General features: G+C 37.2%; 1 protein-coding gene across 1 annotated transcript in view; it reads left to right on the top strand.

Annotated features, from left to right (window-relative positions):
• Positions 1–14,840, top strand: part of LOC107037094 (titin) — a 45,518-nt gene that overhangs the window by 24,425 nt on the left and 6,253 nt on the right. The window contains exons 6-7 of the mRNA XM_015255452.1: positions 3,993–4,523; positions 14,032–14,324. Of these exons, the coding sequence (XP_015110938.1) occupies positions 3,993–4,523; positions 14,032–14,324 (824 nt within the window). The remainder of the gene's footprint in view (positions 1–3,992; positions 4,524–14,031; positions 14,325–14,840) is intronic.

The following is a 14,840-nucleotide window of genomic DNA, read 5'->3' as shown; positions in this document are numbered from 1 at the left end:
CTACATGAAATTGTGAAAAAGTGTGAGAGGAAGGGACCGAGAATTGTGAGAATGGAGAAGAGAGAGGCGGATGGATGTGAAATGGGGGTGGGTTGGCATGGGTATGAGGTATAGTAGCGTGAGTCACGTAGCGGTGGTGGCGGTAGCAGTGGCGTAGCCATAACACGTTCTCTACTTCGGCTTTGGGTGATTCAGTGGAACCAGCCGGCCCGGCAGTTGATCGCGATACCTCGCCACACCCGTTACGTTCTCTCCCAAGAGCTTGTTTCCCTCGATTCGTGATTTAAGGTTTTAAATCCTTGGTTGAAGGTGATACACGGATTCCCACGAATATCTCTGGTTTATAGGAGCTCTTCCGGTGGTTCGGTAGGTGACAATCATGGATTTTCATTATTTTTCGGGGGAGATTGCGTTGGCAAGTGTGAAAATCATTTTATAATAAACAATTCCCGTTATGTCCCCAAGAGTCTGGCAGAGATTTTCAAATCGGGGAAAACCTGATGAGTGAAATTTAATGCCTCAAACAAATCCCTCAACCTCTTCGTTTGGGGGAGACTATTTACGAAATAGTCTGGAAATTATTTCGAAATTTAGGAGAATCGTAATGAGTGATATTGGATACTTTGCTTGGTTATTGTGGATTTATCGTATGAAGGAGAAGTTCTACGAGAAAAAGTCATAAGAACTTTTTTGTAGAGCAGAAAGTTCTCTAATAAATTGTTTTGTAGAAAAATTTTGCTAAACCTCTTCCTTTGGGAGATATTTTTTGGAGAAACTATACTTAGTTTTGACGATTTCTGGACAAACTTTATTAGACAAATCTTTTTTTCTATTGTGGATTTATCGTAAGAAGGAATAGTTCAACGAGAAAAAGTTATGAGAACTTTTGTGGAGAGCAGGAAATTCTCTATAAAATTGTCTCTTTGAAAAATATCGCTGAACCTGTTTCTTTGGGAGATATTTCCTGGAGAAGCTTTGGGATTTCTTTTTTGGAGCTGAGCAAATTCTCTGGAAAGAAATTCCTGTGAAATCAATCAAATTTCATATTTTTGTTAATTATTAATTCGTCTCAAGAAAAAGTGACTTCGGGAAATTCAAGATATTCATTTTAAGCTGAGGGATATTTTTAAAAAAAAGATGTCTTGAAGTATTTCTCCAAACCTCTTTCTTCAATAAATATCTACAAAAAAAATAATAATTCCGAATTTTTTTGGAAAAACGTAATAAATTAAATTTTATACTTGTTTAAACTGTGAATTCATCGCGAGAAGAAGCGACTTCAGAGGTAAAAAAACTCATTTTTCTTGTTGAAAAAATTCTTAAAGAAATAATATCTTTTGAGAAATTTCGCTGAAAGTCCATTGCTTTTTTAAATCGTGAATTTATCTCGAGAGTAATGACTTCAGATGTAGAAAAACTCATTTTTCTTATTGAAAAAATTCTTAAAGAAATAATATCTCTTGAAAAATTTTGCTGAAACTCCATTATTTTTATAAATTTTTATAAAGTAATATTTATCAAAATTCTTAAACAAATAATATCTCTTGAAGAATTCCTCTGAAACTCCATTACTTTTTTAAATCGTGAATTTATCTCGAGAGCAATGGCTTCAGATTTCGAAAAACTGTTTTTTGCACTAAACAATTCTCCATTCAAGAAATATCGCCCAAAAAAATCTTTCAAGAATATTCCACTTTTCTATAAAACCGTAATCTATAAATTTGCTATAAAAAATAAATGATAATAGATTGTTCATTCGCGAAATATCTCGAAGAAAAATCTGTCAAAAATATTTCACTTTTCTATAAAACCATAATCTATAAATTTGTTATAGAAAATAAATGATAATAAATTATTTATTCCCGAAATACCTCCAAAAAAATCAGTCAAAAATATTCAACATTTCTATAAACCCGTTATCTCCAAATTTGTTATAAAAAATAAATGACAGTAAATTATTCATTCGCGAAATATCTCCAAGAAAAATCTGTCAAGAATATTCCACTTTTCTATAAAACCATAATCTACAAATTTGTTCTAAAAAAAGACTTAATTAGGGGAGGGCTCAGAAACAAATCGATCAATTGAGCTCAGTTTAGGCTCGTCACAAAGGGAAAGAATTGTTCTTTGTATTGAAAAAAAAAATTAAATTTTATCAACATTTCAACCCCTCATTAACATTTAAAAAACCTCAAAAGTCCGTTTTACCCCAACCTCTCCTATGCGATTTTCTCACGAAAATTCGCCATTAAAGTGAACAGTTTCGTTTTCCCTCGAAATAAAATCAAAGTATTATCCTAAAATCCAACGATTCCATAAATTTCCTGTTTACACAACTGTTTGTTTGGCCCTTGCCCCCCCCCCGAAAATTCAAATTTAATATGACAGATGGCACACGACCAGGCCTGATACCATCGAGCCCACATCCCGACGAATTTCAACAGGAAGTTACTCTAGCTTTTTTTTTCTGTGTTAATCGACCCTGTCGATGCTCCTGGTTCCCATTTATCCCCTCTGGAAAACTCAGGAACCCCTTTCGTAATTCAATATAATTCCTGTAATATGAGTCTGAGCACAACAGTACAGTGACCACTCGAGACGTCTGTGGTCTCGCTTCCACTTCCCTTTTTTTCCCCATTCCACGCACCTTTCATCTACTTGTTTTTTGCTGCAAACTAACGAAAAATTCTCCGGACGCTAACGCACACCGATAATTGTCCCCCTAGTATCAGTCTAGGAGATACAATTGCCTTGATGACTCAGACGTTTACTCATGGCTGGCAAGGGGAGGGAAAAATCAATTGAGTCAGTGGTGTATTTTTGTGGGCAAATACCTGAATTTGGTCAATGATACGAATTAATATTCGTGTTTGTGGGGTTTCTGAGTGGTGATGTCATTTGGGGATAGTGAGGAGGATTTTCCCTGTTATTGAATATAATGTCAAAATCAAACGAAATGTATGTATTTTTTTAATTTTTTTTCTGTCTTTTTTGTAAATTTTAACGATCATTTTCATTAAAACGTCAATGTCTCCTGACCAAATGATATCATTCGGAAAAATTTGGTCTCATTTGAAAGTTTGAAAAAATATCTCGAAAATGACGTCAGATTTTTGTAAATTACCTGTACAAATCACAAGTCATTGACCTCGAAAAAAAGACAAATAAACAGGATAATTTAAATAAAATTGTTTCGTATCATTAATTTTTTTAAATGAGTCTGAGCACAAAAAATCGAAAAATCAATTGAACCAGTGGTGTATTTTTGTGGGTAAATGCCTGAATTTGGTTAATGATACGAATCAATATTATTGTTTGTAGGGTTTCGGAGTGATGTTGTCGTTTGGGGATAGTGAGGAGGATTTTCCCTGTTACTGAATAGTATTCAAACAAAATATACCTATATTCTTAATTTTTTCAAAATTAAAAAACTATTTTCTCTCACTGCTTCTTATTTCAAATAAATTTTAGAAAAATCGATCTTTATTCGTTTCTCTTTGAAGTATTTTCTGATCTTCAACATAATATTATTCAATCTTCAATATTTAGCCATCAAATAATATATTTTCTGTGAATTGCGACTCATTTGAATGCGTGTGACGTCATCAGCGATTTCAAAGTGTTTGTAATCTTCAACATTTAACAACTAATTATTAATTAATGCGCAATATTTCAAATGTTTATGAATGAAAAATGAATTATTCCGTTCCCAAACTTGAGATTAGAAAATTTATTTATTTATTTATTACTGTATACCGACCCAACAGCCCCCAGGCCAATTATAGGGTCAAAAGAACACATTGGATATTTAACAGAATATTACATATTTATAGAATACCAGTTTCAAAAATAAATGATATATGTAGATCAAGAAGAGGATGCCACAATTAGATATCCAAAAATTGAGAAGAAAAAATTGAAAAAAAGTTGACACAAGTTGCCAATTTCAATTTTCCTTCAACACTAATACTGAATTTTCATTGGCATTACAGAAAATCTTCAAGCAGTGAGTCAACGATTGGTCGAATACTCGAAGAACAAGGGCTCCTCCGACAACATAACAGTGATAGTAGTGTTTCTAACGCCCCCCAATCAAATAGCAACACGATTTACTCACAATCATCCGCTGATTGCGGATGTTGAGTTGAATAATATGGAGCCGGACAACAGGTACTTCTCATCGGCAACCGGCCAGTATGAAGTCAATGCTGGTATCAATGCGCCTTTTGGAAAGGGAATGAGAAATCAGAATAATGGAGGGGGATTCGATGAGGATGAGTTCCCCTACAGCAAATCTTCCAATGGGAGGCATGAGAATGGGGCTGTGGACTACGACGAGGAGGAGGACGAAGGCGAGGAGGATGATGACGATGATCTTGGCCCGGAGAGCAATGTCGACGCTGTGGACGAGGCTGGAGAGGTGTGCACACTCGCCAATGTCTCGAGGGAACTCTTTCCGGATGAATCGCCTAAGGAGGAAGTGCTGGGGGATGGAGTGGAGGATACGGGAGTCAGACATTCAGGTCAGTCGAGTGATCATTATTTTTTGGAGCAGAAGTTGATCTTAAATTCTTGATGAGTGGTGAATTATCTTGTTAAGGATGGGTCTGAAGGGAAAATGTCAGTGAGATTTTTTTTTTGGGAATTTTGACAGCTACAAAAAGTTTTTTATGACATTTTTCTGTAGAATGAGGAGATCACGAGATAAATAGGGAATTAAGAAACTCAAGCTTGAACTGAAATGTGATGAAATGTGATCAAACAATTGGGAATTGTTTTCTAAATGTTGAATGATCTTGCTAATGAAGGGTCTGAGGGGAAAATGTCAGTGGGGATTTTTTTGGGGAATTTTGTCAGCTACAAAAAGTTTTTCATGACATTTTCTTGTAGAATGAGGAGATCACGAGGTAATTAAAGAATTCAGAAATTCAAGCTTGCACTGAAATGTGATAAAATGTGATCAAACAATTGGGAATTGGGAAAATGTCAGTAGGGATTTTTTTTGGGAATTTTGTCAGCTACAAAAAGTTTTTTATGACATTTTCTTGTAGAATGAGGAGATCACTAGGTAATTAAAGAATTCAGAAATTCAAGCTTGCACTGAAATGTGATGAAATGTGATCAAACAATTGGGAATTGTTTTCTAGATGTCGATTTACCTTGGTAAGGAATTGTTTGAGGGGAAAATGTAAATGGACATTTTTTTGGGGAATTTTGTTAGCTACAAAAAGTTTTTTATGATATTTTTCGATGGAACGAGTAAATTATGGGATAATTGGGGAATTCAGAAACGCAATTTTGCACTGAAATGTGGGACAAGGGGATTCATCGATTTGCAGTTTTTTTGAGCGCTTATGAGGGGTTTCAAGAGAAAATGTGAAAAGATATTTTTTGTGGGGAATTTCAGCTGCTGCAAAATGTTCTTTTGACATTTTTCTATAGAATGAGGAGATCACCAAATAATTAGAGAATTAAGAAACTCAATCTTCGTGATCAAACAATTGGAAATTGTTTTCTAAATGCTGATTTACCTTGGTAAAGAATTGTTTGAGGGGGAACTATCAATGGACATTTTTGTGGGGAACTTAGTCAGTTACAAAAAGTTTTTTATGGCATTTTTCGATGGAACAAGTAGATTATGGGATAATTGGGGAATTCAGAATCTTCAATTTTGCACTGATATGTGGGACAGGGGAAACAATTGATTTGCGTTTTTTTTGCGTTTAATTATTTTGGTTGTGAGGGGTTTTAGGAGAAAATGTGAATAGACATTTTTTATGGGGAATTTTGGCAGCAGCAAAATGTTTTTTTTGCATTTTTCTGTTGAATGAGGAGATCATGAGATAATTAGAGAATCAAAAAACGAAATTTTGCATTGAAATGTGAAAAAATGGGATCAAACAATTAGGAATTGTTTTCTAAACGTTGATCTATCTTGTAAATGAATTATTTTAGAAAATGTAGTCAAAAAATTTGGAATTATTTTCTAAATGTTGAATAATCTTGTTAATGAAAGGCTTGAGGGGAAAATGTCAATGGTTTTTTTTTGTGGAGAATTTTGTCATCTAGAATGACTATATCAAGAAATAATTAGAGAACTAAAGAACTAAATTTTGCGTTGAACTGTGAGAAAATCAATTAAATCAATTGGAAATATTTTCCTAAGTAATTACCCTGTTAATGAAGGATTTAAGATAATCTCAAAATTGATAGAGAAATTTCAGAAGAAAAACAGAAAAAGCAGATCGGCTGTTTGCATTACCTCAAATATCTAATTATCTCCGTAATTCATTCATTCACTTAATTTATTGCAAATTTTCATCATCTCCAAAAACTTCCTAAACCCCACGTTTTGAAGATAATTCTCGAGTTCTCGAGCTGTGATTGCAAAAAATATTGAGTTACTTCTAGCCAGTTGACTACTGAATTTCCCAAGAAAAAATAAAGAAAACCGTGAGAATTATTCAAGTAGAGACAAGATGGATTTCACCATGTTGAGAGGAGTGAGGTTGAGGAGCTAGTGGTTGGCGTCCAAGCGTGCCAGTCAGTGAACTTGATGCACTGATTGTCGCCTCGAACCAGCTGGAATTAGACCAAGAGCCCCAAGATTTTCCCCACCCCCACCAGTTGACCCCACAGCATTGCAACAATTGTTGCCTCTGCTCATTGGTGCGTTCATTATCTTTTCTATTTTTTCATTAGACTAATTGACTAATAATGACTATATTATCGTGACTGAATCCCTGACACGATATTCTACATTTCATTAATTAATTTTTTCACCTCGTGTCCCCGTCTCACGCCACAAACTATTTTTTTTTCAAGTTTTTTCAAATGTTGAATTATGCTGATAATTAGTGATATTGGAATTACTGTTTCTGAATAAAAAGGCAATGAAAAATCAATTTCGTTCCGGTATTGATTGAGAAAGTAATGAGAATTTTATATTTTTTAGATTGAAAAAAACGAGTGCTTGATACATTTTAGGAAACGCATTTTTTGTTTTTAGTTGATGGTCAAATGACCCTTGATGACGTGTAGGGGTAAGGGTGGTTCGACCCCCAAGACGATTTAACCCTTAATGGATCATTTGACCCTCTAAACCATTTGATCCTAAAGTCCAAACGTCCTTCAGAGTGGTCTGGTCTCTAAAACCACTTGAACCTCAACTAAAAACGTCCCTAAGGATCATTTGACCCTCAAATCCCATGGTTCTTGTCGGTTTTTAGACCCTCAAGGCTATTTTCTCTCAATTTCAAACGTCCGTAACGGTCGTTTAACCTTCAAACTTAGCTGACCCTCAACTTCAAACGCCCTTACGGGTCATTTGACCTTCAAGGTCATTTTCCCTCAATTTCAAACGTCCTTATGGATCGGTTAACTAAAAATGTCCTTAAGGGTCATTTGACCCACAAATACAAAGGTTCTTGAGTGTTGTTAGACCCTCAATGCTATTTTCTATTAATCTCAAACGTACTTAGCGGTCGTTTAACCCTCAAACCTGGTTGACCCTCAACTCCAAACGTCCTTAACAGTCGTTTGACCCCCGAATCCATTCAAACCTTAATTAAAAACATCCTCGAGGGTTGTTCGACCCTCAACTCCAAACGCCCTGAAGGGACGGTTGACCTTTACAACCATTTGATCCTCCACTCCATTATCCCAAATCCGTTGACCTTCAAAGCCATTTGAATCTTAATTAAGGACATCCGTAAGGTTGGTTTGACCCTCACAACCATTTGACCCACAGCTGAAGTGTCCTAAGACCCTTGACACTACTTGACCTTCAACTCCAAACCTCCTTGAGGGTCATTTGACCCTCACCTAAAAAAAAGTTTCCCGTAACGAAATATATTCTGACCTCAACACTTCGATTATCCCCTTCTCTTAAACACAAAATAACTCCATAACGAGTCATCCCACGAGAAAATGCCTCGAATCCTTATTTGTAGGAAATTTAATTCTCTACAAAAAAGGTCATTACCAATTTTTTCCTAAACCCACGCCTTCTGCACATAGTTCCCCCAATTACTAAAAACCCTCCCCGAATCCTCTCGAAACCTCAATATTTTCTCTCTCTCTCTCTCTCTCTCTCTCTCTCTCTCTCTCTCCCCCCTCTCTCTATCCACTCCCAAAAAACCCTTTCCGACAAAAAAACATTCGATTCCCCCACCCCTCATGTGCATCCCAAACATTTCAAATTCAAATTTAGTGCACAAATGAATCCGTCAGAGTCCGGCGGCGGCTCTCCGCTGCTTCCCCATTGGCCCCCGGTGTCAACCGATTCCACCAATCCCCACACGAGTCCTGAATGTTAACCCAGTGGGGGGGATAGTCGCTAGGAAGGGCTGGCAGTTGGTCCCGTAACTCGCCGCCCCAGTGCTCCAGGATTTTTGTGAATCCGTTGCGTCTTTTGTGTGGCGTGTGTGTGTGTGTAGTTTTTTTTTTCCCAAAAATATCACAAAAATAACTCGCTCACTCGCGTTACCGAGGGCTCTATGAGACCACGGGATAAATAATAAAATTTCGGATTGTGTGCACGGGATAAAATAATATCGAGAGGGAGAGGAGAGGCGGCTGGATTAATCGTTGATCGAGAAAGCCGGGTGGAACGAATTGTTTCTCACAAGAAAAAAAAGGAACAAACGACTAATAATAATAATACTCACCTACTGGGGAATACGAAACCATTTTTTCCGACATCTGAGGTACGTTTCACGAGAAAATGCAGTAGATATGAGTTTATATTTTAGCCAGGGCTTATGCGCGAATGGGAATGGTTGAAATGACGATAAAAAGGAGTGAAAGAGACAAAAAAACGGATGTGCGCAGAATTTTTGAAACGTACGCCGGTCCAGCACGATCTGACTCATATCATTCCATTTCATTTTTGTACTTGGGGATTTATATTCTTGAATTTCTTGGGTTTACAAATGAGAATGCAACTGTGAGTGAGGGAAAATGATTTTTCATTTCATTTTATGCTATCGAGAGAAAGTGTGCAATCACGCTTTAATCGTCGATATCTCTGGATTGAATGATACGATTTCGGTGAGCCACGTCGCATCCTAAAGCCCGAAAAAATACATTCAAAATAAAAGAAAAATTTTTGATTTTCACTCTGCCGATCGCGAGTTATTGATAATTAAAAACTGTTCGTTTTTACTTCCTCCCCAGCAACTGCGTTGAATAAAAAATTTTGATGATTAATAAGTGCGGATCCAATGGTACGACTTCGGTGAGTCACATCTCATTTTGAAGGTATTTTTTCAGGCTTCAAATTTTCATTTTTTGCATTTCACTCTGCCAATCTCGAGATATTCACGATTGAAAACTGCGTGTTTAACAAAATTCTTGGATTCCTCTGTTTACGGTTTGGTGGTGATTTTTTGAGGGGTTTGGGGGGGGGGATATAGTGGGGATTTATGAGTGTGCGGACGGTATTGGAACATGTGTGAAGGCGGGTTTCCAGAATGTACCTGGGTTACGCCGGTAGTGCCGGCGTTATGCATGAAGTTGAAAGTTTTTCGCGTGGCGATGTCTCCTTGGTCTGTTCGCCCACTTCCTGCTGATGGAGTTTGTATTTAGGAGGCGAGGAATTTTATTGTTCAGCGATATTTTTTTATCTGGGGGCTTCCTACTACATGATGTTCGTCATTATGTTTATTTTTAACGTAGAAATTTTTCGTGGAATTTCTCTTATAGAAATTTTAGACGGGAAGTGGAAAATGCAGCAGAACAGAACGAGATTGAGATTTTCACTCTTTTTTTTTATTGAGTTATTGCGATGGGGAGTGGTTTTTAGGGAAAATGTCAGATTACATTTTTTGTTGGAAATTTAATCCTCTGGAAAAAAGGTCTGATGATGTTTTTTCTTAAAATGAGTCACTCTGGAGATATTTGCATAATTATTAAGAGGTCAGATGTGATTCATTACGTTGTCTGAGGTGTGGTTAATTTGCAGATTATTTCGCCAATATCTTTTGAGTGAAGGGGTTTGGAGGAATTTATTATGAAATTTTTTTAATTTTTTGTTGGAAATTTAATTCTTTGCAATAGAGTCGAAAGTTATTTTCTCCTAAAACTACCCATTATCGAGATAATTGCACGATAATTGTCGATTTTACGTTGAATTTCACCTGGTGTTTAGGATTAAGAACGTTTAGAATTAAGTATCAAATGGTTTTGAGGGTCAAACGACCATCAAGGTCACAGAAGTTCGAGGGTTAAACCACCCTTAAGAACGTTCAGAGTTGAGAGTAAAATTTCAAAGAAAGTTTAGGGTTAAAGGTAAAATAGTCTTGAGAGCCAAACGACCCTCAAGAACTGTGGAGTTGAGGGTTAAATGATTTTGAAGGTCAAATGACCCTTACAGATGTTTGGAGTTAAGGATTAAATGAGTTTAAGGGTCAAACAACCCCTCAACATTCACGAGAACGTTCAGCATGAAGGTTTAAATAGTTTTCAGGGTTAAACGAGCTTTAAGGACGTTTGGAGTTGAGGGTCAAGTGATTTTGCAGGTCAAACGACCCTTAAATTTGTTTGGAGTCAAGGGTTAAGTTGTCTTGAGTGAAACAATCCATCAGAACGTTCAGGATTAAGGGTCACATGGTCTTTGAGTCAAACGATCCTCAACGTTTGGAGTTGAGGGTCAAATGGTCTCGATGATCAAACGACCCTCAAGAATTTTGGAGTTGAGGGTCAAATGACCCTTAAAGATGTTTGGGGTTAAGGGTTAAATGAGTTTAAGGGTCAAACAACCGCTCAACGTTCACAAGAACGTTCAGTATGAAGGTTTAAATAGTTTTGAGGGTTAAACGAGCCGTAAGGACATTTGGAGTTGACGGTCAAGTGATTTTACAGGCCAAACAACCCTTAAATACGTTTGGAGTCAAGGGCTAAATTGTTTTGAGTCAAACAATCCGTCAGACCATTCAGGGTTAAAGATCACATGGCCTTTGAGTCAAACGATTCTTAACGTTTGGAGTTGAGGGTCAAATGGTTTTAACCCATTGCTTCGCGTCTCGGTGTGGGAGGAGTGGGGGGTCCGTCCGAGTGTTAGTGCGTCATAAGAGAAGCACGTCGGCGCACGCACACCACTACAAAACGACGAAAAGTGGGGTACTGTGAGACGAAGTAAAGGTTTAAGGGTCCAAAATGGTCACTTGACTCTCAACTAAAAAAAACATCTTTTGACATGTTGCTCCGTTATAAATGCATGTCAACAACAATCATACAATTCCTTCTTATTCATTCGTTTCGCGACTTTTCCGCAATTGTTGAATCTTTATCAACGAAAATCCAATAGATTAGATAAATTCAACATTGACTCTCCTTCAGTAATACTTAGTCACAAAGATAACTGCACTGGGATTAGCAGTCGTAGAGAGAGTGGGCTAGCGAGAAAGGGGGGGGGGGGCTATACTCAAGCAGTGAGTGTAAAATTAACTTTGGGTTCGGCAGAAAAAAAAGCCCGACGTGAGTGTGAACCGAGAGAGAACAGCGTGTGACACTGACAAGAGGCCATCGTACTTGAAGCAAAATAAAAATCAAAAGAGATATACCACATATAGAAATAAATGAGGAGTGGAATTCAGTTGCCATGTTATTTTAAAATAAAAACAAGAATCGTCTATTCCTGGATTTTATAAACGGAAGTCACTTCGTGTGTCACCAAATTTACATATTTCAACATTTAAATGAAAATGGGTGGAAGCCCGGGGGAGAGAATCAAAGGCGAAATGATGAAACGCAATTGAAGGAAACGATTTTTTTTCCGTAGTTGTTGATTTCTCTCGGAATTGNTAGCGAGAAAGGGGGGGGGGGTGCTATACTCAAGCAGTGAGTGTAAAATTAACTTTGGGTTCGGCAGAAAAAAAAGCCCGACGTGAGTGTGAACCGAGAGAGAACAGCGTGTGACACTGACAAGAGGCCATCGTACTTGAAGCAAAATAAAAATCAAAAGAGATATACCACATATAGAAATAAATGAGGAGTGGAATTCAGTTGCCATGTTATTTTAAAATAAAAACAAGAATCGTCTATTCCTGGATTTTATAAACGGAAGTCACTTCGTGTGTCACCAAATTTACATATTTCAACATTTAAATGAAAATGGGTGGAAGCCCGGGGGAGAGAATCAAAGGCGAAATGATGAAACGCAATTGAAGGAAACGATTTTTTTTCCGTAGTTGTTGATTTCTCTCGGAATTGAGAAAACTTTTTTTTTTGTTTTGAGAATGTTTAGAATTGAGAATTGAAGGTTAAACGACCTTTGAGGACGTTTGGGGGTCATTTGAGGGTCAGATTGTTTCGAGGGTTGAACGACCCTTGAGGACGTTTCGAGTTGAATGTCAAACAACTCCTGAGAGTGTTTGGGATTAAAGGTCAAATGGTCTTAAGGGCAAACAACCCTTACGAACGTTTAGGATTAAGGGTTAAATAGATTTGAGGGTCAAACGATCCTTAAGGACGTTTAGAGTTGAGGGTCAAATGGTTTTCAGGGTCAAGGACCGGATGGTCTTGATGAAAGTCAAACGTCCTTTAAGAGCGATCATGGGTTCCATGGTTTTGAGGGTCAATAACTCGTAACTAACTCGTTGAACTAAAAAATGTCGAGCGATCCCTCCTCTAGCGGATGAAATTCCCCACAAAAAATATATATTTCTCTGGAACTATCCAAACTATTGAAGCAATTCAATAAAACAAACAAAATCAACTTTATTATTCTATACAGAATGGGACAGCCATTCTGTAACATTTACTCACGTCCCCTGCAATAATACTACCAAATACCCTCGAGGACGTTTGTAATTGAAGGTCCAATGGTCAAAACACAAAAGGGTTCAATAATTTTGAGATCAAATAAAATAGTTTAGAGGTCAAGTTGAATTTAAATAGTGTTGAGGGTCAAGCGACGCTCAAGGACGTTTGGAATTGAGGGTCAAATGACGTTTACGACCATTTGACCCTCAAGGATATTCAAGTATCTTTCACAGTTTGGTACAGACCACACTGTAAATTAACCATTTTCAATCATCAAATTTGTCAATTAAATTGCGTGAGAAAATTTTGAAAAAAATAATGAATATTCAGCGTTAATCAAACTACATTTTACGCAGAGTTATTAATTTTTTAAATATTCGTTGTTTATAAATAAATATTTGAAATTCTTCAAATTAATTTTTTTAAGCATAAAATCAATTTCTGGTAAAATTCTGAATATGAATAAATGTGTTACGATTTCTGGAAAATTGTTTATAAATTATAGAAAATGTTCGTAGTTTTCAAAAATAGTAATTTTTTCATTATTTCTTCAAAACTAAACTCTAATTTCTAAATTTTGTACATTAAAAAAAATTTTTTCCAACGGCTCAATATCGAGATTCAACCTCAGACCTGCAAAGTTTATTTAATCACATCATTCTAAAATGTTCCGAAATCTGGGATGAAATGGGGCTCAAATGAGAGCTCTGATGCTAGACTACAAGTAGAAAAGCATTTCACTGGAGAAAGAATAGTCAAAGTACTTGGATATCCTTAATCCAAAATGCGCTCAACTTTATCGTTCTGTTCTCTTTTATTCTACCCTCCAAATACCGAAAAAAAAGCGGAAAAAAATTCTCCACGACAGCCTCGTCAGCAGGAGGAATGCATCCTGCATGACGGTGGCTTGCAACGCCCATTCCTCATGGTAACACCGTCGCTCATGCGCGTATCCGTCGATACCTAGCCGTCTAGTGTCGGCTACCTCCTTGGCAAATGTCCCAAGTGCATCCCAAATGCAACGCATTCATCTCGTTGTCTCAGGGGGAGGACACAAACGTGTGGGCATAGCCTGGCCAACTCAACTGGTCTAGTCCACTGCGTGGGGTTTACCACTGAATTTGTATATTCTTTTTTTTTTTTTTGCACTCTCGTTGCCTCGAAGAAGTCCCACGCGTTTACCTTTCTATGGTGTGATTTATAATAGAGGGTTTTTATCAGGGGAGTTATTTAATCTCGTTATTTATTAATGTAATTTACCAACAGGCTCCAAGAAAAATGTACACGATCCGGAGAATGTAGGTGACAGTGAGGACTCTGACGACGAGTGGAATTACTACAGGGTCGATTCGGATAAGGTGAAAAATCAGGGGATTGAGGTGGCTGAGAGGTGTGAGGACGAGCAACTACTGGGGACTGGGGATTCTGAGATTCAGAAGGGTCCTGAGGCTGTGGAGATTGGGGAGAGTGAGAAGGAGAGGGAGAACGAGGTCGAGGAGAAAGAGACGGTTTCCAGTGATAGTGAGAGAGAGGCTCGACAGCAGCTCACTGACCCAGAGGTAGGATACGAGTTTTTTAGGGGTTTTTTGCCTCCGAATGGAAGCCTTGTATTTGAGCGATTTTTCGATTTTCTAATTTTAATGGCGAATGATCTGGAATGTTATGAAACGTGAAGAAATTATGTTTCTAGGGTGAAGCTGAAACTAGCGAAAAATTCGACAGCTGAAGATTTGTTTTAGGAGAATCTAGGAGTGTACAAATGTTTTTAAGTAATGTACAAAGTACATTAGGTTCTTCCGCATTGAAAAAACATTTGTACATATGATTATTTGACTCTCTTACACTTGAATATCCCTTAAAATGAATTTTCCGCTGATGAATATTCTGATAGTTTCAGCTTCATGTTTTTAGGGTCATGTCTGTAGGTATGTGTGTGACAACTTGGGTTTTTGATGATTATTTTTTAGAAAATTCAGCATAAAAACAGGGAAATTTCCATAAAAGTCTGAAATTTTGACCCTTACCCTCTTGGAAATTAGTAGCAATTTTTTCTACGATTGAGGGGGGGGGGGGGG

The sequence above is a fragment of the Diachasma alloeum genome, unplaced genomic scaffold (genome assembly GCF_001412515.2).
Source record: "Diachasma alloeum isolate Michigan unplaced genomic scaffold, Dall2.0 Dall_scaffold_00213, whole genome shotgun sequence".
Taxonomy (NCBI): Eukaryota; Metazoa; Arthropoda; class Insecta; order Hymenoptera; family Braconidae; genus Diachasma; species Diachasma alloeum.
This window is presented reverse-complemented; position numbering and strand designations above follow the sequence as displayed.